Here is a 24,548-nt window from a genome sequence, read left to right as displayed (position 1 = left end):
CACAGAAGCTGAAGTAAATATGAACTGATGTTGATGAAACTCTGTATGCAATGAGGTCTTGGATGAATTTGCATACTGGAACAATTTATCATAACTGACATATGGTTGTTATTTTTCTTTCTAATTTTATCATCCATGGACCCTGTGAACAGTATACGAAATAAATGAGTGTTTGGGATCCCGAAACAAAATCATCATATTCAGAATATTCTTGTATTCAAATTTTGTATAATTTTCACCAAAGTGTGTAAATGAATCAGTCAAGATATTTAATATACGTGGGTCATTATTTAAATGCTACCCATCTGATGTTGAAAAATCACAAACAAGAGGCCCATGGGCCTTAACGGTCATCTGAGTACCTTGGCAATAATCATATAGGAAATTAATTAGATATAGTGTCATGCATCATGGTTGCCATCTTCAATTGGGGATCAACCAGAGATGTAACAACACTTTGTCGGGACCATGTAAGGATCATTTCATGCAAGTTTCAGCCAAATCGCACTGGTAGAACTTGAGAAGAAGTTCAAAATGTGTTTTCAAGATGGTGGCTGTGGCGGCCCTCTTGGATTTCGGATCGACCCGAAAAATAAGAACACTTTGTCGGGACCATGTCAGGATCATTTCATGCAAGTCTCAGCCAAATCGCACCGGTAGAACTTGAGAAGAAGTTCAAAATGTGTTTTCAAGATGGCGGCTGTGGCGGCCATCTTTGATTTCGGATCGACCCGAAAAATAACAACACTTTGTCGGAACCATGTCAGGATCATTTCATGCAAGTTTCAGCCAAATCGCACTAGTAGAACTTGAGAAGAAGTTCAAAATGTGTTTTCAAAATGACGGCTGTGGCGGCCATCTTGGATTTCGGATCGACCCGAAAAATAACAACACTTTGTCTGGACCATGTCAGGATCATTTCATGCAAGTTTCAGCCAAATCGCACCGGTATAACTTGAGAAGAAGTTCAAAATGTGTTTTCAAGATGGCGGCTGTGGCGGCCATCTTGGATTTCGGATCGACCTGAAAAATAACAACACTTTGTCGGGACCATGTCAGGATCATTTTTATGCAAGTTTCAGCCAATCTGCACTTGTAGAACTTGAGAAGAAGTTCAAAATGTGTTTTCAAGATGGCGGCTGTGGCGGCCATCTTGAATTTCGGATCGACCCGAAAAATAACAACACTTTGTCGGGACCATGTCAGGATCATTTCATGCAAGTCTCAGCCAAATCGCACTGGTAGAACTTGAGAAGAAGTTCAAAATATGTTTTCAAGATGGCGGCTGTGGCGGCCATCTTGGATTTCGGATCGACCCGAAAAATAACAACACTTTGTCGGGACCATGTCAGGATCATTTCATGTAAGTTTCAGCTTAATCCCACTAGTCAAACTTGAGAAGAAGATTGAAATGTGAAAAGTTTACGGACGGCGGACGGCGCACGGCGAAGCATGATGACTATAGGTCATCCTGACCCTTCGGGTCAGATGACCTAAAAACACTATATATAATAATATTAACACTTTTAGTGTATCAACTGATATGAATAACGATTACCTGATATCATTATCAATGTAATTTACATCATATAACATGCAATTGTACCTATTTGGTATATATGGCCACCAATTTATCATCTGTCCAGGTAAAATGTCTGTGGTGTTACCCATCACAACTTTGTGTAAATTTGAGGGGGGAGAGGTGCTTTTGCAAGTAGTTTCCCTTTGACACAAGGTCAATATAAACCCAAGAAGTATTCAATATAAACTATAGCAAACTTAGCCTCCTCCCCAGGGGCAGACAAAGAGGCTAAGGGTTATAAAATTCACAATTCTGATAAAGCACCACAATATCTTTAGAACACAAGGTCCAATAATAGCATTATTACAAAGAACATGAACATGATGGACAATAGGCTATTGCAGTAGGTCACTATGATGTATGGTCAGGTGACCTAAAAATAGTAACAGTGACCTTGACCTTGACCTGGCAATCCTGAAACTGTATCTTGTCGAAAATATTATAGTCCTTTAAATTTGTGTGCAGTTTGATAAAAATCACTCAAGGAATGAAGCCGCTAGAGCACCTCAAGGAATGAAGCCGCTAGAGTGCTGACAAAGAAATTATCTAAAAATAGTAAGTGACCTTGACCTTAGTCTGGCAATCTTCACACTCATACTTGTCCGAGATATTATGATCCTTTGTCTATGTGTGAAGTGTGATCAAAATCACTCAAGGAATGAAGCCACTAGAGTGCTGATAGGGATTTTCTAAAGATAGTAGCAGTGACCTTGAACTTGACCCAGCAACCCTGAAACTCGAACTTGTCCGAGATCTTGTTACTATTAACCTACATACAAAGTTTCACCAATCTCGGTTCACATTTACTCAAGTTATCGTGTTCACAACAAAAAGTTAACGCACGACGGACGACAGACGACAGACGACGACGGACAAAAGGCTATCGCAATAGGTCACCATGACCTATGGTCAGGTGACCTAAAAATGTAAGGATGCCCTTATTCCGTATTTGCATATTACACAATTAAATCCTTTGCGTGTAAGTATCCATTGTCATGTCATTATCTTGTGGGTGCGAATTCACATTATTTTCTCAGAAAAGTATGATGTTACGTTCACAAACACATTATGTTACAATCGATACCTACCCATAAGGGCAGATAACTCTGTATTATGCAAATACACAATAAGGCACTTACATACACCCTAACTAGGTAGAAAGGTAAGAAATTCAGAATCTTTAATAGAGTAAGATTTTCTTCTGACCCACCAAAGATTCTAGTTAGGGTCTAAATCATGTTTAAATTAATACAAAAATATTAAATGACAGGTGCCACGCAAATACATGTATATCATAATACATCTACAAGGCATCATTATCACAAGCACAAAAATAGCTAGCATTTCAAACTTTCTACAAGCAAATATTTCCTACTTTATAGGAATTCATATTTAAAGACAATATGTTGTGTTGTTACCAAAAAAGCAAGGGAATGCATGCTAAATATAACATCATGAATTCAAGCACAATTTCTGGAAATCAAGATTTCAATAGAAGAAAAAAATGGAATCTCATTGAAACAAAATGAATGAATAAATTTAACTAAGCCGGACCCTTTTTCTGCAACCACAGAATTCAACTACAAAAAGAAAAAACCAATAAGATGCATCCTAAGATGCATCCTAATCTCTACATCTTTTAATAAGGATGAAGTTTGCAAGATCAGTGATGACAGATAGAACAGGGCGTGTCAGGGATGGAGCAGGATGAGAAAGACATGAGTAACATCTATTTCATGATAGGTACCAGTTAATTTGTATACTTTATGTATTTTAGAGATTTAAAATTAGTCAGATCATTTTAAGACAAGGTATCATTATATTAGCACTATACATCAATGATATTTGTGTAAAAGTATCGGATGGGCAATAAGAATATGCAGACTGTAAGATGATGTTCAAATTTCTGTTAATTTCTATTCATAGTAACAGTGACCTAGATTTTGGCAGCAAAAAGTTATATTTCAAGTATTTTTTATATTCAAATTTCTCTGGGTGAACGCAGAATAAAAAAGGAATTGGAAACTTAAATATTTATTATGCTAATTGCAAACTTTGCCACTCTTAGCAGAAATTGAGTTAACTGCTCTTGTGAACAAGTATCAGATAATAATTGATTGTATCATTAGTTTGTTAGAATAATGTTATGACCAGAAATGTTGATACAAAAAATGTACTGATGAAAAGAGCAGACAACTCTGTACTACCATAACTCACCGTTGTTAACATCATACCATTCGTCTGTGACTATTATTGACGTAAGATGGGAAGGATTGCTTACTACTGCCAGCGTGATAATAAATCAGCATGAGCAACAACAATGAAAAATAACCTACAGGCAATGATAGGCAATGTAGTACATACCTGATCCTAGCGAGTGAGATAATATTCAAAGCAAACAGTATCGGTTAAAAAGGAAAAGAGGAGGTAAGCAAGTCAGATTGCAGAGTTTTTTGAGAATTCAGAAATCATTTTATATCCAATTTTTCCAATTCTACACACTTTCTTTCATGCAAAGATTATTTCAGTAGCACTTGCAATATTTTATAGCAAAAGCATCTTTTGTAGCATGAAGATGAGTTTTTATTTAACAAAGTTGAACATGTTCAAGTGACAAATATAATCTGTGAAAATTTTAAAAATTTCTTTTAAAAATTCTGATCTAGTAATAATAATCTAGTTATTAATAACATTTTTAAACAACTGCACCTTTATATATATACTTAAATGTGTTTTCTACCTAAATGCAATATCAAATAAAATCATTATGTGCAAAAAGAAAATAAACATGTGTGAAATACGTAATATATCTAATGTAGATTTTGAAAACTTGCTTTAAATTCAGTTTGTAATTTCTTCATTGTTAGAATATGCTAGAACTTTTGAATACTGAATATTTCTCCTATCTAGCATGCTCTTAAACCAGTAATAGAAGAAAAAAAGATAAGTATATTGACAACTACTTCATTCATCTACATCACCTGTGGTTCACTATAGAAATAATGTTTCCATAGACATCATAGTGTTTTCATGTTTCTATTTAAACCATCTCTAGTTACCAAGGTAAATATCGCTACAACAACTAACTATTACCATAACAATACAAGTTTCCAGGTCTCTAGTTACCAAGGTAAATAGCGCTACAACTTCTAATTATTACCATCATGATAGAAGTTTCCAGGTCTCTAGTTACCAAGGTAAATATCGCTACAACTAAAACTACAGAGATTTGGTGTACAGAAAACTACAATGTGTGCTCTCCATATAGAGTGACAACGGTCTAGTAGAGACAAACTACATGCAACATATAACCAGTGCTAGTAAAATATCTATTGCGATGACATTTAGACAGAGTGCTAGTAAAATATCTATTGTGAGGACATTTAGACAGAGTGCTAGTAAAATATCTATTGTGAGGACATTTAGACAGAACTACTCATGTAAGTATCATCACCTTTACGTCCTGAACAAGCATTAATTTGATAAGCAGAAATATTAAGTACAATTCACTAGCAAATCAATAACATCTTTATCTAAAAAATTAATTTTAAATTTAAATAAGATGAAAGATCTATAAACATTCCAAGTTTAATAGGAGTATATAGTCATTGTTATTCACATTTCATCTCTGCAATCTTATCACTGACACTTATGTTAAACTTAAAATTAGTACATCAATAATAATACCAATAACGATGTCAGGTATATCTTTAATTCTAGAAGTAACAGAGAAGATGTACTTTCAATACAGATACAATTCTGATTGAAATGTGTTAAGTGCATGCCATCCCACAAGCTTTGCCCTAAGCCACATTTCTTGAGTACATATTATGATACCAATTGATTGAAATATTAGAACCTGCTTCTTACTTTCGTCATACTTTTCTATATACCTTCGATCTTTGCATATTCGGATATTCTGGTATAGTTTACCAGGGCTGCATTCTCTAGGCAGAGTTTGATGACATTCCTGACTTCTTCTGGTGGAACAGGTGTCACAATATCTTTCATCAGGACCTAGAAACATGTTTTTTTCATTAGGAACTGATGACAGAGAAAACAGAACAGTCCAAATATTACATATTACACAGGACATTTCAGTATTAGTATAATTTCTTTGAATAATTTGCATGCGTAACTTCATATTCTCTCAGAGGAATCAACACAATTTGCTCTAACAGATTATATGTAACATCACAATTGATACCCAACTGCAAGGGTAGATAATTCTGTAACAATCAAAGATGAAATAGCCCATCTAAAATCACTCCTCTCTTAAGTTCCATGAGCTAATCTAGTCAAAAGTTCACAATTTTGTATTGATTTTTGTTTTTAGGTACTCATTGTGCCAAATCAAACACAGTTGTGTCCCTTTGACAAACAGCTATACTTTACCCTTTCAAGGAGAGATAGGGTTGCCTTCAGGGCTCCTTCTGGTCTGCCAAATGGAAAACAGTACCTAAAATAGGAAGCAAGTTATTTATTGATCAAGCAGATATCTTTTCAAATGCTTCATCTTTCTGTATTTGTGGTGACTGGTTCAATGAAGGGACAATTACAATAAACAAATTTGTTATTTTTATGTTCATGGTTCAATGGCCACAAAAACAACAAAGTTTTTTACACAACATACTTTTAGATATTTTACAGTATTGAGAAGCGTTTTCGTATTTTATCAATATGCTAAATTCTTGACACAAAGCCATACCTACATTTATATTTACATAGAAACAACACAAATCTAGCTGTTAGTTACCTAAAGTGAGTGATCTGGTTTTCAAGCAGTATTCTTAACCTCTCTTTAATCTCATCAAACTTGGATTTCTCTCTCAGCAACACAGTGCCTATTCCGTCAGGTCTGAAAATACAAACATGAACGTCAAATTGTTGGTATCTACCGGTTTAAGGTCGAGTTTTCAAAGGAGGAAATTTTCGTTGCTTTGTTCTGTATTTGCAAAGTACAGGTTTATCTGCCCTTACAGGTTGATACTGATTGCTACGTCATATTTTGTGAGTGTAATATCATCATCTTTTTCAGAGAAAATGAAAAAAGTTTCGTAACGACATCACAATTATATAGATACCTAACCTCTAAGGGAGATAACTCTGTAATATGCAGAGACAGAGTAAGTACAATAGCATCAATGATAATTACCCAATATTTGTATCAATAAATCTAGGGAAAAATAAACTTTTTAAAAAACCATAAAGCTCCTTAACCTATTGCCATGGACATGTGAGGCACAGAATGCAAAGCTGTAGTGTATAAGTGTTGGATCAATCATCACTCCTTGTTCAGCCCTCTCCAGTAGGTCACTAAGGTAACACAGGTGTCGGTGACAGCCGCGCACTCCATACCGGGCACAGTACTCGTCTAACACAAACACCTGGCCCGGACTAAACCAGCCCTGTAGGTCAAAGGTCATAAAAGTTTAATGAATGGAAATGTTGCTTACCAGGTAATCAGAATTATTTCAAAAGTCTCTGCTTCCATGAAGTGATAATACAGTAGATTTGCATATTTCAGAAAAATAAGGCGCATACTTTAGTTAATAGGTAAAAATCATTCATTATATTCAAGCAATGATACTATTGTAAATGTACTTACTGATTTTAACTTTAAATAAATATGAAGACCATGAAATTTTGTTAAATGATTGTTTGATTTAAATGTAAATTTGATGGTGTAATAAGTTACAAGAGATCCCAGAGGGATCTTGGCGCCCACCTAAGAACGATCTTTGTCTGACAAAGGAAAGAGGGATCTTTTCTCTGCTTTTCAAGCTTTTACTACATATTACTACACATGAAATTTGAGAAAGATCCTTTGACTACTTTCTGAGATATATAACAGTAACAAACTTCAATTATCAAAATCCAAGATGGCTACCTGTTGGCCATCTTATTCACCGATCGGTCCTAAAATGCAATATGCACAACTAGACCCCTAGAAGAACCTGCACATACAATTTGAGACAGATCCCTTCAGTACATTCTTAGACATAGCGGAAAAAACTTCACAGTGTTTTTTTCACTTACTATTTTCAACAGCCCATGCCTTTTCAATTGGGAAAATAACTCAGAATTTGGAAGAAATTGGGGAAAATTTCAGGAGTGTAAAAAAAATTCAAAATCACTTGCCCCAGGCAAGTAGAGCCCAATAATTCACTTGCAATTGCCCAAAATTAAATTCCACTTGCCCCCAAAAAATACCATTTTTTCTTATCGCAGTACTGTACTTATTAGAAAATTGAAAATCAAAAACTTTAGAATTATCTAATAAACATTTCTAATTCTATTTCACAAGATGTTTTCTTTCTATTATTAGAAGAACAAGAGGCCCAGAGGGCCTGTATCGCTCACCTGGTTTGTAATGCCAAGTAATGTTCTGAATACAGGTTCATTGTTTCTTTTCTGAAGGAATTTTAATATTAACCTCTAAATCCCCTATTGGGCCCCACCCCTCCTGCCCCCAGGGGGTCAGAGCCAAAATTTATACAAGTTCTGTTCCCCTTCCCCCAAGGATGTTTATGGCCAAATTTGGTCACAATCCAAGCAAAACTCTAGGACAAGTAGTGATTTATAGGATTTACCTCTATTTCCCCTATTGGGCCCCGCCCCTCCTGCCCCCGGGGGATCAGAGCCAAATTTATTCAAGTTCTGTTCCCCTTCCCCCAAGGATGTTTGTGGCCAAATTTGGTTACAAACCATGCAAAACTCTAGGACAAGTAGCGATTTATAGAATTTATCTCTATTTCCCTATTGGGCCCCACCCCTCCAGCCCCCGGGGGGGCCAGAGCCAAAATTTATACAAGTTCTATTCCCCTTCCCCAAGGATGTTTGTGGCCAAATTTGGTTACAATCCATGTAGAACTCTATGACTAGTAGCGATTTAAAGGATTTACCTCTATTTCCCCTATTGGGCCCCGCCCCTCCTGCCCCTGGGGGATCAGAGCTAAAATTTATACAAGTTCTGTTCGCCTTCCCCCAAGGATGTTTGTGGCTAATTTTGGTTACAATCCATGCAGAACTCTAGGACTAGTAGCAATTTAAAGGATTTACCTCTATTTCCCCTATTGGGCCCCGCCCCTCCTGCCCCCAGGGGGTCAGAGCCAAAATTTATACAAGTTCTGTTCGCCCTCCCCCAAGGATGTTTGTGGCAAATTTGGTTACAATCCATGTAGAACTCTATGACTAGTAGCGATATAAAGGATTTACCTCTATTTCCCCTATTGGGCCCCGCCCCTCTTGCCCCCAGGGGGTCAGGGCCAAAATTTATACAAGTTCTGGTTCTCCTTCCAAAATGATCTTTTGGCCAAATTTGGTTACAATCCATGCAGAACTCTATGACTAGTAGCGGTTTAAAGGATTTACCTCTATTTCCCCTATTGGGCCCCGCCCCTCCTGCCCCAGGGGGGTCAGAGCCAAAATTTATACAAGTTCTGTTCGCCCTCCCCCAAGGATGTTTGTGGCCAAATTTGGTTACAATCCATGCAGAACTCTAGGACAAGTAGCGATTTATAGGATTTACCTCTATTTCCCCTATTGGGCCCCGCCCCTCCTGCCCCAGGGGGGTCAGAGCCAAAATTTGTACAAGTTCTGTTCGCCCTCCCCCAAGGATGATTGTAGCCAAATTTGGTTACAATCCATGCAGAACTCTATGACTAGTAGCGATTTAAAGGAAATGTTGACGGACGGACGGACGGACGGACGGACGGACGGACGGACGACGGACGACGGACGCTGCGCCATGACATAAGCTCACCGGCCCTTCGGGCCAGGTGAGCTAAAAATAAAACAATTAATTTGCAACACTATTTGCATTTTTAAAACTTTTTTTGTTGTTTCTCTATTAATTTTTTTCTAAATTCCTGAATTCCGGAAACCGGATTCCGGCTCCATTATTAGATTCCAAGTGCTACTTCCTACCTTGAACAGAGATCATTTTACAGAGAAAAAACTCCTTGCTTATGTCGAAAACAAATAATTAGACGACTAATAATGTAAGTTAACTCTGGAAACATTGTTATATTACTTAAAAGCAATTAACTATTGTTTTTATTAGCTTGAATGTCTGTAAAATGTCTCTGAACTGAAGGTGCAACTAGCGACCTAGTTATGCTCATTTCGATTTTGATTTCATTTTGTGAAATAAAAATCGTTTCTAATCCCAAATTCTTTGTTTTCAGTAATGTAGACTAGTCTATATTTACACATTTTAGGAATGAAAATCTGGTTCAAATTATCAACACAAATGTCATTGAATTTGATAAGTTTTTATTGGGAAATTTGACTTCAAAATTGGGAAAATAAGGCATTTTTTGGCTAGGGGAAACAGCCGAAGTTCGGCTGTAGATTCGGCCAAAAAAAACCACTGCATCAATTGTCAAAATCCAAGATGGCGTCCTGTCGGCCATCTTGTTCACCGATCGGTACCAAAATGCAATATGCATAACCAGGGACCTAGGGGAACCTGCACATGAAATTTGAGACAGATCCCTTCAGTAGTTTCTAAGAATTAGTGGTAACAAGCTTCAACTATCAAAATCCAAGATGGCGTCCTGTCGGCCATCTTGTTCACACGACCTGTCCGAAAATGCAATATGCACAACTAGGCCCCTAGGGGAACCTGCACATGCAATTTGAGACAGATCCCTTCAATGCTTTCTGAGAAATAGCTGTAACAAACTTCAGTTTTGTCAAAATCCAAGATGGCTGCCTGGTGGCCATTTTGTTGACCGATTGGTCCCAAAATACAATATGCACAACTAGGGCCCTAGAGGAACCTACATATGAAATTTGAGAAACATCCCTTCAGCACTTTCTGAGAAATAGCGGTAACAAGAATTGTTAACGGACGGAAGGACGGACGGAAGGACGGACCACGGACAACGGACAAAAAGCGATTTGAATAGCCCACCATCTGTTGATGGTGGGCTAATAAAATTCAAATAAACTTCAAAGGGGTGAAAATGTGTGACTCCAAACAGCTATGGACAACAACACTTGGATAATGAGTGCATTTACCAGACATGTGTATGCATCGTTGAGTCTGAAGTCGAGGGTTAGAACCTGTAGTGTAGTGAACAGCTCATGGTGGTCAAAGATACATGGGTTGGCCTGTACAAACTCATCTAAACCATGTTTTCTGGCTCGGTCAGCATCTGTAATGGTCAAGGCGTATGTCAGACATGTAGTCAACACTGAATGACAGGAATAACAACACACCTTATATCTGTAAAACTGATTGTATTTCATCCTACAAATAGGCTTACTCTGTAAGTTTTTCCTATGTCAAGAAAGTATTTTAAGACATTCTGAATATGTATTTTGACCATAAAATCATGATTAAGAATGTAATTGATATCAAAAGAATCATTTTAATAATTCACTTCTATATGCAATATTTATACACATTATATAAAGTGCTTGGCATAAATGACGTGAAAGAGATCTGAGTATATGAATATAATGTACAGGCAGAGCTGTAAGTGCAGCAAGCTAGAATGCAGTCAGTTTATTGTATTTTGGAAAACAAAACACATTTTTTTCCAAAGGTGTAAACTATAAGCATGCAAATTGTCAAAGCAAATTCATAAAAAGCTATTAATTCCCGAACCCCGGACATTTTATAATAAACTGTACAGTAAAACACGGTTATAATTAATCTCTTGAGAATCAATGAAATGACTTCATTATAGGTATAGTTTGGTATACATTTATTACAAATAACTTAATGGCACTTCATCGGGGAATGAGAAGTACTACATTATAACTATTATTTCACTGTAAGTGTGTTATAACCATGTATTACTGTACATATTTCAGCTTTATATTACAAAGGGTTTGGTTCATGTGGGACAAAAAGAGTTATATAAATCATATCTGCCACCCCTTCTAGTCTTTACATGGGAGTATGTTGGACAAAAAGAGTTATATAAATCATATCTGCCACCCCTTCTAGTCTTTACATGGGAGTATGTCTTCCACTGTAAGACCCTATAAATATTCCCATAGTTGTCTTGCTTAAAATTTCAAATAGAACAAATGTTGGTTAACTCCTTGTGGTATTAGCTTGTCAAAAAAGGGGTACTTTTGATTTCCCAAAATGAAATAGACAAATATTGGCAAAATGAAGCAAATTGTAAATTTCTTACATTTAAGCAGTAATTTGCATAGAGGAAAATAACAGGAAATCAATTTGGAAGTTCTTAAAAGATGTTAAATAACAAAAATTTTACAACAAAAGTCATGGTGGATGACCATTACTTAAGTTTTCAGTGGAGGAAAAATAGAAAATAACGAAAGAATTTTGTGGATTGAAGCAGTGAATTTTTGAAATATTGAAAAAAGATCCCCCTCCCGGTGCTGGATGACTAACCCCCCTGCATACGAGAAATTTGCGTGTTTGAGATCTTGTTGGTCTGCACAACGGGTGGCACCGGCTTGTGGGTCTGTCCAGTCGCACGGTAAACAGCCTGTACCCACAGGGTGCGCTCGTTCTCATCCTCCGCCGCAAAAGTCACATTATCACCCTCTTTGACTGTGTTGAAGAAAAACCTTCCTCCTTCAACATCTGTGGACCAAAGTTAGAGTTGGACATTATGCAATATCAAAATTCATCACAAGAAATGTATTTTAAAGATGTTCAAGAATAAATTTTGTGTGTCATTCATGTTTATTGGACAGTTTCAAATTTAGTTCTATGCTGTTTTACCAAATTTTAAAACTTTATCAACTCTCTATTCACATGTAATTTTCATTTTCAATACTATCAGCAGCCTGAACTTTCTGAATTGAGAAATTATTTCATATGAAATCGTGAAAATAAAACAATTTTTTTTTTTTCAGGGAAATGGCTTTGATGCACAATTGATTGTACATACAATATAGTATTATCACATGTTCAAATACATTTTCTACTGTTTTTGCTTTCGTTTAGAAAGGTGTGTTAATTTTGAATTTCTCTTAACATTCTCGACAGTAAATCCATCGAGCTGCATCATTTCTGTGGGGTCTGGCTTCTTCTCTCGGTAACTACACATCGCAAACGTGTACTGCGACACCTGTGAGAAAAAACACAAAATTTTTAAATCTAGACAGCGATGATATTACTGTTAATACATTATCAAAACACATTTATCTCTGATGGGGTCTTATCATTTGATTTTCATTTTGATTTTTCGCAGCGGAACCTCAATAATCCAGACGGTGAAAGTCCGGTAACGTCACACTTCCTTAGAAATGTTGATGAACAGATTTGATTTTCTCCCATAATTGACAGGTTTATCCTGCGGTTGCTAGGGAAAAGATAACTGTCTCTGGGGAACAGATTTGATTTTCTCCAATAACTGACAGGGTAATCCCGCGGTTGCTAGGGAAAAGATAACTCTGTCTTTTACCTGGGTAGGGAAAAGAGAGCTCACACACGCTATTCAGTGACGTCATCAATACATGCAGCAACCATTTTTACGCACAGCGACGTTCTTCACCATTTCTTGTTAAGTATGGGAGAAAAAGAATCTTACATGGGCCTGTCAGGTGGATGGGGATATCTCAACCCAAGTGAAAAATTTTGACCATCAATCCTCGGCAAGCCACAGGTTGACCAGTCACAATCTTTCACTTGGGTTGAGATATCCCTGTCCACCTGACAGGCCCATGTAAGATTCTATTAATCAACTGAGTAAATGATATTCAGCTATCCTGACAATTAAAACTGGGGATGTCTGTGTTATCAGGGGTCATATGTATCAGCATTTATGTTTTTTAAGCATTATTACAGGTACCTACATTACTCTTTGTAGTCCCAAGATCTCATATTCATCTTAAATTGTATAGAAAGAAATTATAAGATGACTTATAGGTTAGCACAGAAACCTACTCTATACAAATCTGTCACACTTTACTGTAAAGTTGTTCGCAAGAAGAAAATTTTGAGGCATACATGTGTATTTGATATTTATCTACGAAGAGGAAACTTTTTTATTAACCATATTCATAGACTATACTTGCCATTCTTTCAATTTTATTTGTGGGAACTAAAGTTTGCAGACATTAACTTTACTCTGAATATGAAATGAAATGTAATCCCCCACAAATATAAACAACTCTGCTATACAATTTTTCCTGAACTAGAACAACAATGTAATGCGTAAACTTTACCTGAACTAGAACAACAATGTAATGCGTAAACTTTACCTGAACTAGAATTACAATGTAATACTTAAACTTTACCTGAACCAGAACGAAATATCTCTTCTTCCATTTCTTCCAAACAGTCTTTCCCACAGCATAAAGGTACCTAAGAAATAAGATACAAAATCAGTCAATGCCATGGGTTTTTTTTAACATCAATTTGACCTAAATAACTTTTACTTTCTCCCAACAATGATGCAACATCCAGTATCATTAATCACTCAATTTACTTTCTTAACTTTATTATTGTTTAGGAGCCTATTCATTCTATAAAATAACTTGTCAAAATAGGCCTTTGTCCAATCCAGATCCTTGTCTATTCCAGCATAACTGTATGGCATTTTCCTTCTTAATTTATAGTAATAAAACATATATAATCCAGAAACCAGGCTATACTGACCAAATATGATGGTACTGGTGACATCCGGTTACACTGTAAATCTAAACTACAATTTAGATCACCATGTTACTAGCCAGACATCGTGTTATTACATTTCACTTAATTTCGTAAATCTACAAAACCATGTTCACTGTTGTTTCATCTAGTGCCTAACTTACCCACAATGCTTCATGTTTTGTGGTTTGTCCATTCTGACGGCGATTTTGATCTTGAGATCATCAGGGCAGTTTTTGTTGGTCTGCATGCGGTACCACTCAGCCATTCGACCACTGTTGGCAGTCGGCCGAATAACAACCTACAGATCAAAGTGTTTATTTTAAAGATATAGCATATTCAGTTGTGACATAAAATATAGCATATTCAGTTGTGACATAAAATATATGTTACAAATCCATGTACAAGAAATAATATCGTAATCCAGTTATTTTTGTGGGGACGATACTTTAGTGATAGGACATGGCTATGATCACGAAAATATGATGCAAAAGTTTTGTCTCAACAATGACAAATACCCAGGTATATAATATTAAGGTGGGATTTTCAAATCAATAGAAATGTATTTTTCGTTTTTGTCTTAGGTTTGCATTTATAAGTTGCAAGTAGACACCATCGTTTTATCATAAATAGCACACCCCCTGTGTAGCCCCGTTGGTAAATCATAATAGCCTACCTTTTCGGTAAGTCACCCGGGAGGTGAATTACTGCCTAACTTTCAGTAAGTCACCTGTGAGGTGAATAACAGCCTATCTTTCAGTAAGTCACTCGGGAGGTGAATAACAGCCTATCTTTCAGTAAGTCACCCGGGAGGTGAATTACTGCCTACCTTTCAGTAAGTCACCCGGGAGGTGAATTACTGCCTACCTTTCAGTAAGTCACCTGTGAGGTGAATATCAGTCTACCTTTTGGTAAGTCACCTGGGAGGTGAATAACAGCCTATCTTTCAGTAAGTCACCCGGGAGGTGAATAACAGCCTATCTTTCAGTAAGTCACCCGGGAGGTGAATTACTGCCTACCTTTCAGTATGTCACCTGTGAGGTGAATAATAGCCTTATCTTTCGGTAAGTCACCCGGGAGGTGGATAACAGCCTATCTTTCAGTAAGTCACCCGGTGAGGTGAATTACTGCCTACCTTTCAGTATGTCACCTGTGAGGTGAATAACAGCCTATCTTTCAGTAAGTCACCCGGGAGGTGAATTACTGCCTACCTTTCAGTAAGTCACCTGTGAGGTGAATAACAGCCTTATCTTTCGGTAAGTCACCCGGGAGGTGAATAACAGCCTATCTTTCAGTAAGTCACCCGGGAGGTGAATTACTGCCTACCTTTCAGTATGTCACCTGTGAGGTGAATAACAGCCTTATCTTTCGGTAAGTCACCCAGGAGGTGAATTACTGCCTACCTTTCCGAGCTCCTTGTCCTCCAGACTAAGCATGCCTGAACTCTCTGTATACAGCTTCACTTTTACAATAGGTAAAGGATGGGTTGTCGTAAAGTCACCCTGGGTGTCCCAGCTAGAGCAAAATATAAACAGCTAATATAAACAAGTCCAGTAGAATAAATCAATATTAAACACTACTGTATGTAAATGTAAAAGAATATTTCTTTTACAGATTTACTGGAAAATCGGTTCTATAATTATTGCTGCTTTAATTACCAGAACATATGTAGGCATCAAATATCAATATTGAACAACGGCATTTGAAGACAACAAGCTAATTTAACATTTGCATATTTTGACGCTTAATTTGTGCTAGCTTCAGAACTGCTGTACAATCTGTGTGATCTTGTCTTTAGTCAATTTATTATTTTTAGTTCTTTGTGTAATGATTCATCCTTGACTTTATGGTGACCTTGCACTTGATTGTTTCTTTTCTAGTGTCGATATAAAGGTGTGACCTTGACCCAAACTAGTTCTAGGTTTGTGGTTAAAATTGTATGACATTGACAATGGTTTCAGGGTTACAAGTTTTATCTTCAATTTGTTTTAGATATTGACAGTTGAGATTATTACACGTTAATGAAATGGAGCATTCCAAATGCACTTTCAACTTTCATCTTTAGACATGATCTTTTCAGTTTTAATCTTGGAAATCTTTCAACAAAATTTATTTGGTTATGATAGAAATGACCCAAGTAGCCACAGCTATTTTCAATCTATTGCCACAACCTTGACTTCTAGTCTTCAGTCAGTAGGTTGACTTCTTACCTGGAGTCAGTAGCCATGACTATCTTTACCATGACCTTGACCTGTCACCCGGAGTCAGTAGCCATGACTATCTTTACCATGCCCTTGACCTCTCACCTGGAGTCAGTAGCCTTGACTATCTTTACCATGACCTTGACCTGTCACCTGGAGTCAGTAGCCATGACTATCTTAACCATGACCTTGTCCTGTCACCTGGAGTCAGTAGCCATAACTATCTTTACCATGACCTTGACCTCTCACCTTGGGTCAGTAGCCATGACTATCTTTACCATGACCTTGACCTCTCAACTTGGGTCAGTAGCCACAACTATTTTTATCATGACCTTAAAATCTTGTCTTGAGTCAGTAGTAAGAACTATTTTTACCATTACCTTGACCTCTTAACTTGGGTCAGTATCAACAACTATTTTACCTTTACCATGACCTTGACCTCTTACCTTGGGTCAGTAGCCACTACTATTTTTACCATAACCTTAAATCCTTACCTTGGTTTGGAAGCCTCTGCTTGGTCAGTCTGTAGTTTCTCTCCTCCTTCCACCTCCATTGTACAGTACACAATCTTACTGTTGGCAAGAGAGCGGAGACCTTTGACCTCTACGACATGCACCTGTAATAGTGGTATACCTTCATATTAATTACAGAGTAAAAAAACATATAACCCCCTATATAAGAAAAACTATTGTGTAAGGTAAGCTACACTTATGTTACAATAACATATTTTGACCTCTACACTGACGTCAAAGCTTAAACTGCTTTTCCATATAGGAAACTTGGAGAGGTTTGGAGCCAAATCAGGGCCCAATCAATAAAGGTAACAGATTAAAGAGCAAGTTAATACATGTCAACTTAATCTATGGACTTTGATGCACTAGTAAAAAGATGAATTGGCATTAATAATATTTGGTCTGGAAGAAAATTGACAACACATACCAAAAAAATGTTCATGTAATTGTGTTTACCTCCAGTGTAAAAGACAGGACCACATCTAATTTAGAGAGTCCGGGCTCAGTGTCATCAGATATATCCATTTTGGACAGCGATGATGGATGTGTCCTGAAAATACAGCAAGATATTTCAATATCAGGTGATAGCAAGAATCCTTGAGTATAATTCTACATGTGCCATGGGAAACAAAAATGAAACTATGCAATCAATGAATTTAACAGCATTCTGACAACATAGAGTTAATCAATCTGATTAGATTATAAAGAATATACTACTTTACACTGTCATGTATTGTGTTACCTGTGATAAAGTTTACATGGCCATGCCATAGGTAACCTGAGATCAACTTTACATGGTCATGTAATAGGTTACCTGTGATCAACTTTACATGGTCATGTAATAGGTTACCTGTGATCAACTTTACATGGTCATGTAATAGGTTACCTGTGATCAACTTTACATGGTCATGTTATAGGTTACCTGTGATCAACTTTACATGGTCATGTAAAGGTTACCTGTGATCAACTTTACATGGTCATGTAATAGGTTACCTGTGATCAACTTTACATGGTCATGTTATAGGTTACCTGTGATCAACTTTACATGGTCATGTTATAGGTTACCTGTGATCAACTTTACATGGTGTGTATAGGTCCTGTGATCAACTTTACATGGTCATGTAATAGGTTTACCTGTGATTTAACTTTACATGGTCATGTAATAGGTTACCTGTGATCAACTTTACATGGTCATGTAATAGGTTACCTGTGATCAACTTTACATGGTCATGTAATAGGTTACCTGTGATGAACTTTACATGGTCATGTAATAGGTTACCTGTGATCAACTTTACATGGTCATGTAATAGGTTACCTGTGATGAAGTTTACATGGTCATGTAATAGGTTACCTGTGATGAACTTTACATGGTCATGATTCAACTTTACATGGTCATGTAATAGGTTACCTGTGATCAACTTTACATGGTCATGTAATAGGTTACCTGTGATCAACTTTACATGGTCATGTTATAGGTTACCTGTGATCAACTTTACATGGTCATGTAATAGGTTACCTGTGATCAACTTTACATGGTCATGTAATAGGTTACCTGTGATTTAACTTTACATGGTCATGTTCAGGTTACCTGTGATCAACTTTACATGGTCATGTAATAGGTTACCTGTGATCAACTTTACATGGTCATGTAACAGGTTACCTGTGATGAATTTACATGGTCATGTAACAGGTTACCTGTGATTCAAGTTTACTGGTATTTACATGGTCATGTTCTAGGTTACCTGTGATCAACTTTACATGGTCATGTTATAGGTTACCTGTGATCAACTTTACATTGTCATGTTATAGGTTACCTGTGATTAACTTTACATGGTCATGTAATAGGTTACCTGTGATCAACTTTACATGGTCATGTTATAGGTTACCTGTGATCAACTTTACATGGTCATGTAATAGGTTACCTGTGATCAACTTTACATTGTCATGTTATAGGTTACCTGTGATCAACTTTACATTGTCATGTAATAGGTTACCTGTGATCAACTTTACATGGTCATGTTATAGGTTACCTGTGATTAACTTTACATGGTCATGTAATAGGTTACCTGTGATTAACTTTACATTGTTATGATTGATTAACTTTACATGGTCATGTAATAGGTTACCTGTGATCAACTTTACATTGTCATGTAATAGGTTACCTGTGATCAACTTTACATGGTCATGTAATAGGTTACCTGTGTTAACTTTACATTGTCATGTTATAGGTTACCTGTGATCAACTTTACATTGTCATGTTATAGGTTACCTGTGATTAACTTTACATTGTCATGTTATAGGTTACCTGTGATAACTTTACATGGTCATGTAATAGGTTCCTGTGATCAACTTTACATGGTCATGTTATAGGTTACCTGTGATCAACTTTACATGGTCATGTAATAGGTTACCTGTGATTTAACTTTACATGGTCATGTAAAAAGGTTACCTGTGATCAACTTTACATGGTCATGTTATAGGTTACCTGTGATCAACTTTACATGGTCATGTAATACCTGTGATCAAGTTTATGAAATAACTTTATCATCATAGGGAAAATTATGGCAAATGATTTTTTAATCAAAAACAGAAAATATCAGATGTAGAAATTTTTCAATTTTAATATGATAATTATAAGGAAAGACTTATGATAAGTTTTGCTTTATGAACTAAATTAGTTTCTATTCTATGTGTGTTTAAATAGTTTAAGAGTTAACTATTCACTAATGGTTCAGTAATTCTTGGTGTACAAGGTATAATGATCTTTTCTCAACCAGAGAAAATGTAATGAATAAATGGAACTGTATTTCAGACTATTACACCAGTATATACTCTTAAAGATGCATGCAGAGCATAAATGATACTCATCATTTGAATAATAATTGGTATTTAATCATGTATATATATATATGTCTAATTATAATTAACAAAATTAACACAAAAAAATAATATGAAATAATATATTTTGTTTTTAGTGCATGAGCAATGCACACTTCATTCACTATCAGACATAAGGCCACAGATTTTTCAGGATGCAATTTATCATTTTTAATATTTTTATCCTGAAGTAAAATAAGAAGCTCAAACTTTTCAATGGTGGTAACGGTATAAAGTAAGCAACTTTTGTAACTGAAGAAAAACACTAATTCTTCTACTTCTGTTTTTGATGGAGAAAAAATATTATTTGTCAGTAATGGAGCATCTTTAACTAAAAGCATGATAATTCTAATGATATTGCGCCTGCCATTGAAGTTGATGTGAATGTTAGCAAAATAAAGACATATTACAAATTAAATTTGATTTTCTGATCAAATAAGAAATCTTTTTAGACATTTGCCCCCCCCCCCCCAACCACCAACTTCTGTTAAAATCAAAACATAAAACGACACAATACATGATATACACTATATGCCCTCCCCCCTCCTTTCTTTCTTCCCAAGTAATGATTCAGTGTCAGCCATCTTATCCAAATATTGTCAGCATAATGATGTTGGAAGCATAGTTGGTTTTGTATACTTTGTATATTTATAACAGTTTTTTAATGTCATTCAGAAAATGCAATTAGCATAATCATGTCAGAACATAAAAAATTCTAGAAAGACAAATGCTAAAATACAAGCACTGCTACAGCCTTTAGATTTCTATTGACAAAGTTCTATATGTCAGTAACAAGTTCTATCTGTTGATGACTTTCTGTTCAGAAGACATGAATCTGTATATAAGTCATTATCTGATACACTGTGGCGTCACACGAGTCACAACAACAGCATTCAGACAGAGATTTATCATAAAATCCACATAACTTTTAGGATTTGCACACAACAACTGGCAGCAGAAGCAACAGAAATGATTCAAAATATTTCTAATTCAAAAACTTTTCTCAAACTATCAAGTTTTACGATGCAATCTGCATGGGGAACTTCAAAAGCAATCAGAAAACTGTGAGCCAGTAAATGCATTTTAAAATTAATAGGAAACTTGAAAACAGTCTGTTGGTTAATGTGTTCCAGAAATGTGGACTTTTGATTAATTATCCACAGGAGATGATACTTGTATTTCACAACAAGACTGCCATTTAGCAAACCAGATTTAGAGATGTATATCCAGTATTTCTATCACAAATCTGTATGCAATAAAATACACAACACTTATCAGTTCAGCCTGCTATCTTACAAGTTTATGTTCGACCATTTATCGATTTTTGACAACATTTGAAATTTTTTTAAATTTAACTTTGAGAAGTACAGTCTTGTATTATAGAGAAAATGGAGGTGTCATCTAACAATACCAAAATAGAGATATTGATCAAATATTGACAACAATTGAAATTTTTTGAAATGGTGAGAAATATTGCACTTCAACCAGAAAAGCTTTGATATTAATTCCTTGCTTCACCTTCTTGATTTAACTTCAGATTTAATAGGATCTTCTGTTCAATATTTCTGTAAGTAGGCTTTTAACACATTTTTATTGCATTTGAAATGCAGCTACGGATAACTAAGTATTAAACTATCTTCCTATGGCATCTATGGTCTATATAGCGTGCATTATGAAAATTGTCTGCAAAGCTTTGGCATCTATATAGACCAAAGATGACATAGGAAGATAGTTTAATGTTTATATTTAAATTATCAACTCATTTTAGGGTATCTGCATTAACATTGTTTAAGCTAGACCAGCTTTATCAATGACGATTTCATCCACAAGAATAATATTTCATAAATTACCAATATGAACTAATCACTACCTCTGAGAACATGATCAGAACTCTGGCAAAATTAATCAAGAGCTATAGCTCTATAAAAACAGTTGAAATGAAGCATCAAAGGGCTATAACTCTGTAATATATATGAATGTGTAGATCAGGGAAAATACACATTCCAGTCGAGTGTTCCGAGTGGGAATCTTACACAGGTCTTTGATATCTAAACCTACCACTCTACTAACTGATTCAAAGAAGCATGCTCCATCAGCTGAGTGACATAGACTGTATTTAACACTATGTAGATGCTCCATCGCTGACAAATGGTATTTTTTCACTATCAAACACAGGAGCAGATGATTTAGTATTTTTCTTCAGTTACAAAAGTTACTTACTTTACACTATTACTACCATTGAAAAGTTTGAGCTTCTTACTTAACTTAAAAATAATTAATTGCATCCCGAAAAAATTCCATGGCACTATGTGCTATATAGAATGAAGTACTGATTGTGCATGCACCAAAAGCAAAATAAATTATTATATATTATGCTTGGTGTTAATCAGACATATATATACAGGATATATACAGCAATTATTCTTAAAATGATGAGTATAGTTTATGCTCTGTCGTTGGAAGAGCATCTTTTACATATGCATGGTATATGTAAAGCCAGAAGTGATAACTTTAGACAAATAGGAAGTAACAGAAGGGAATTAATTTTGAGTCTGCTTTCAGAGGTCCTTTACTTAATTTGGACCTCATATTCTGAAATTTATCGCTACATGTATATACCATGTAATAAATTGATTTCAATTTTTGCCTCCCAAGTGAGTATCGGGTCGTCTTCCTAGTTCAGGCCCAGTTGAGAGTTTCTATTAGGATTATGCAGACAAGAACATGACAGTTTTATTTTATTGTCTTTTTGTGAAAACAAGGACCTCATTCCTAATAGCTAACATAGATTCAATTTATTATCTCTTCAAATATTAACAATCCGCAGAACAAAAATCAATACAATATACGCATTAAAAAAAGTGACATGAACTGCGACAACCATAAAGTCAGTCTAGTACCAAGTATATAATAAAGTAGGAAATTAAAAACACATTAAGCACCATACTGAAATACAAGAAACTGAACAATAATTACATCAGGTTTGCCAGCTCCGGTAAACACACCACTCCCTGATCTATTTTTGAAGCCCACTAGTGTCCACTTTAAATCCTACTACCTAACCACCCATTAGAGTTTGGCATTTATACAGCTATGACATCACTTTTACTTGGAAATTTGGTAGAAAGACAACAGGGAAAGTCTCAATGAAATGAAACATGTACATAAAGTATTAGCTATGTTGTAGCAGTTTTACCTATGACTGCATTCTCTGTCTGTAATACTGTATAGCTGATAATTGCGAAAATTTCATCCACAAAATGATATGTAACAGATCTCTCAAATCAACTTTGCAATAAAGGAGTAGATATGATAGGACCAGTATTTGGCCTTAATTAATTTTCAGGCCGAAAAATATTGACGCTGATCCACATCAATTTCACATCAATAAAAAATCTCATACTTGCCATTCATCAAAACATAACTTTTTATAACCATGTACACGATGTGCTCCACCTATGATGTCATCAAATTGATGATTTTCCGCTTCTCGCCAAATTTTGCTAGAAATTCCAATCATTCTTAGGTTAGAAAAGGCTTGAATTGGAAAGGGATTTAGGGCCCGCCACCTTGGAGAGCAACTTTATTTTATGCATGGTTCATGCGTAAATACATGAATGCACAACATGTGAAAATCTCTTTCTGTTCCACCAAAGGCGGAGCACCATTTCATTTTGAGAGAAAACCATCCTAAATCTAAAGTAATGATTTATTCAAGGATTTTTGTGAAATATGGCGGGGAAACTGCATGTTGATGATGACGGTCATAAAATGAACATAATTGGCACTATGAGGATATTTTCGGGATAGATGTAACGTGTTTGCAAATTAATTCAACTGTTTATGGCATAAATGGTTCTTCTTTTTGGGATGCAATTAACATTTGGGACCATATTCGAGCCTTTAAACGTACCTATCTCCTTTTTGACCTGCATAAATAACTGGCTATATGGTAGAAACTCTATCTGTGTTTTCTCTGGGCACTCCGGTTTCATCCAACTCTGAGACCCCTCGTACCCTTACATACGAGCCAACGAAAGTGATTTGCATAAGTTGTATAACTTGTTTCACAATCAATGTAAAATAAATAAAGATTTTTTTTTATAGGTTTGAGTCCATATCGAAGAAAATTAATAAATCTAAATCATTTATCAACAAATCAAAGATGAAGAAGTGTATCTTTCATGAATAAAGACAAATCAAATTTCACCATCAGTTTGAAATTTAGACCATATGTGATTTAGTTCAAAAGTCAGTCACAATGCCCTAGTTTTTTAACATGACCAAAATAACTTTGGGAGGGAGGTGATGGAGCCCAAGACATGTTTTAATGGATGTAAGTAATATAGGTCACAACTACTTTCTTATGGGAGTAAATGAGAAACAGCACCCTCTCCCATTTGGCAGATTAGCTATTTCTTCAGTTTTTTTTTTTTAAATTTCAGTGATAAACAAAACATCATCATCATCACCATCATCATGTCCTGATAAGGATACCAAAGGATCAATATTTGCAATAACACTGTATGTTATATAAACAGTGAAATGACAAAGTTATTGATTTCATTGGTCATCTCCCAACAATGTGCTAATTACAATGCCATTTAAACGCTGCAATATCATTGGCTCTCTTCATTCCATAACAATGTGCTAATTACAATGCCATTTAAACGCTGCAATATCATTGGCTCTCTTCATTCCATAACATCCAATTACGACATTCAGGAAACAATCAGCACTAGGCCTGACTCCCGTCAATTACAGTCAATGTGTGTACTTATCAC

The 24,548-nt window shown here is 35.8% G+C and overlaps 1 protein-coding gene across 1 annotated transcript in view; it reads right to left on the bottom strand.

Moving 5' to 3' along the window:
* The window catches only part of LOC138336266 (calcium-dependent secretion activator 1-like), a 65,251-nt gene that overhangs the window by 2,125 nt on the left and 38,578 nt on the right, over positions 1-24,548 (bottom strand). The window contains exons 4-15 of the mRNA XM_069285681.1: positions 17,344-17,437; positions 16,870-16,991; positions 15,578-15,689; positions 14,339-14,475; positions 13,820-13,886; positions 12,535-12,648; positions 11,964-12,153; positions 10,610-10,746; positions 6,803-6,990; positions 6,339-6,440; positions 5,978-6,041; positions 5,476-5,599 (exon numbers count right to left, since the gene is read on the bottom strand). Of these exons, the coding sequence (XP_069141782.1) occupies positions 5,476-5,599; positions 5,978-6,041; positions 6,339-6,440; positions 6,803-6,990; positions 10,610-10,746; positions 11,964-12,153; positions 12,535-12,648; positions 13,820-13,886; positions 14,339-14,475; positions 15,578-15,689; positions 16,870-16,991; positions 17,344-17,437 (1,451 nt within the window). The remainder of the gene's footprint in view (positions 1-5,475; positions 5,600-5,977; positions 6,042-6,338; positions 6,441-6,802; positions 6,991-10,609; positions 10,747-11,963; positions 12,154-12,534; positions 12,649-13,819; positions 13,887-14,338; positions 14,476-15,577; positions 15,690-16,869; positions 16,992-17,343; positions 17,438-24,548) is intronic.

This window comes from Argopecten irradians, chromosome 12, assembly GCF_041381155.1.
Source record: "Argopecten irradians isolate NY chromosome 12, Ai_NY, whole genome shotgun sequence".
Taxonomy (NCBI): domain Eukaryota; kingdom Metazoa; phylum Mollusca; class Bivalvia; order Pectinida; family Pectinidae; genus Argopecten; species Argopecten irradians.
The sequence above is the reverse complement of the archived record's forward strand: the minus strand, read 5'-3'. Positions and strand labels throughout refer to the sequence as shown.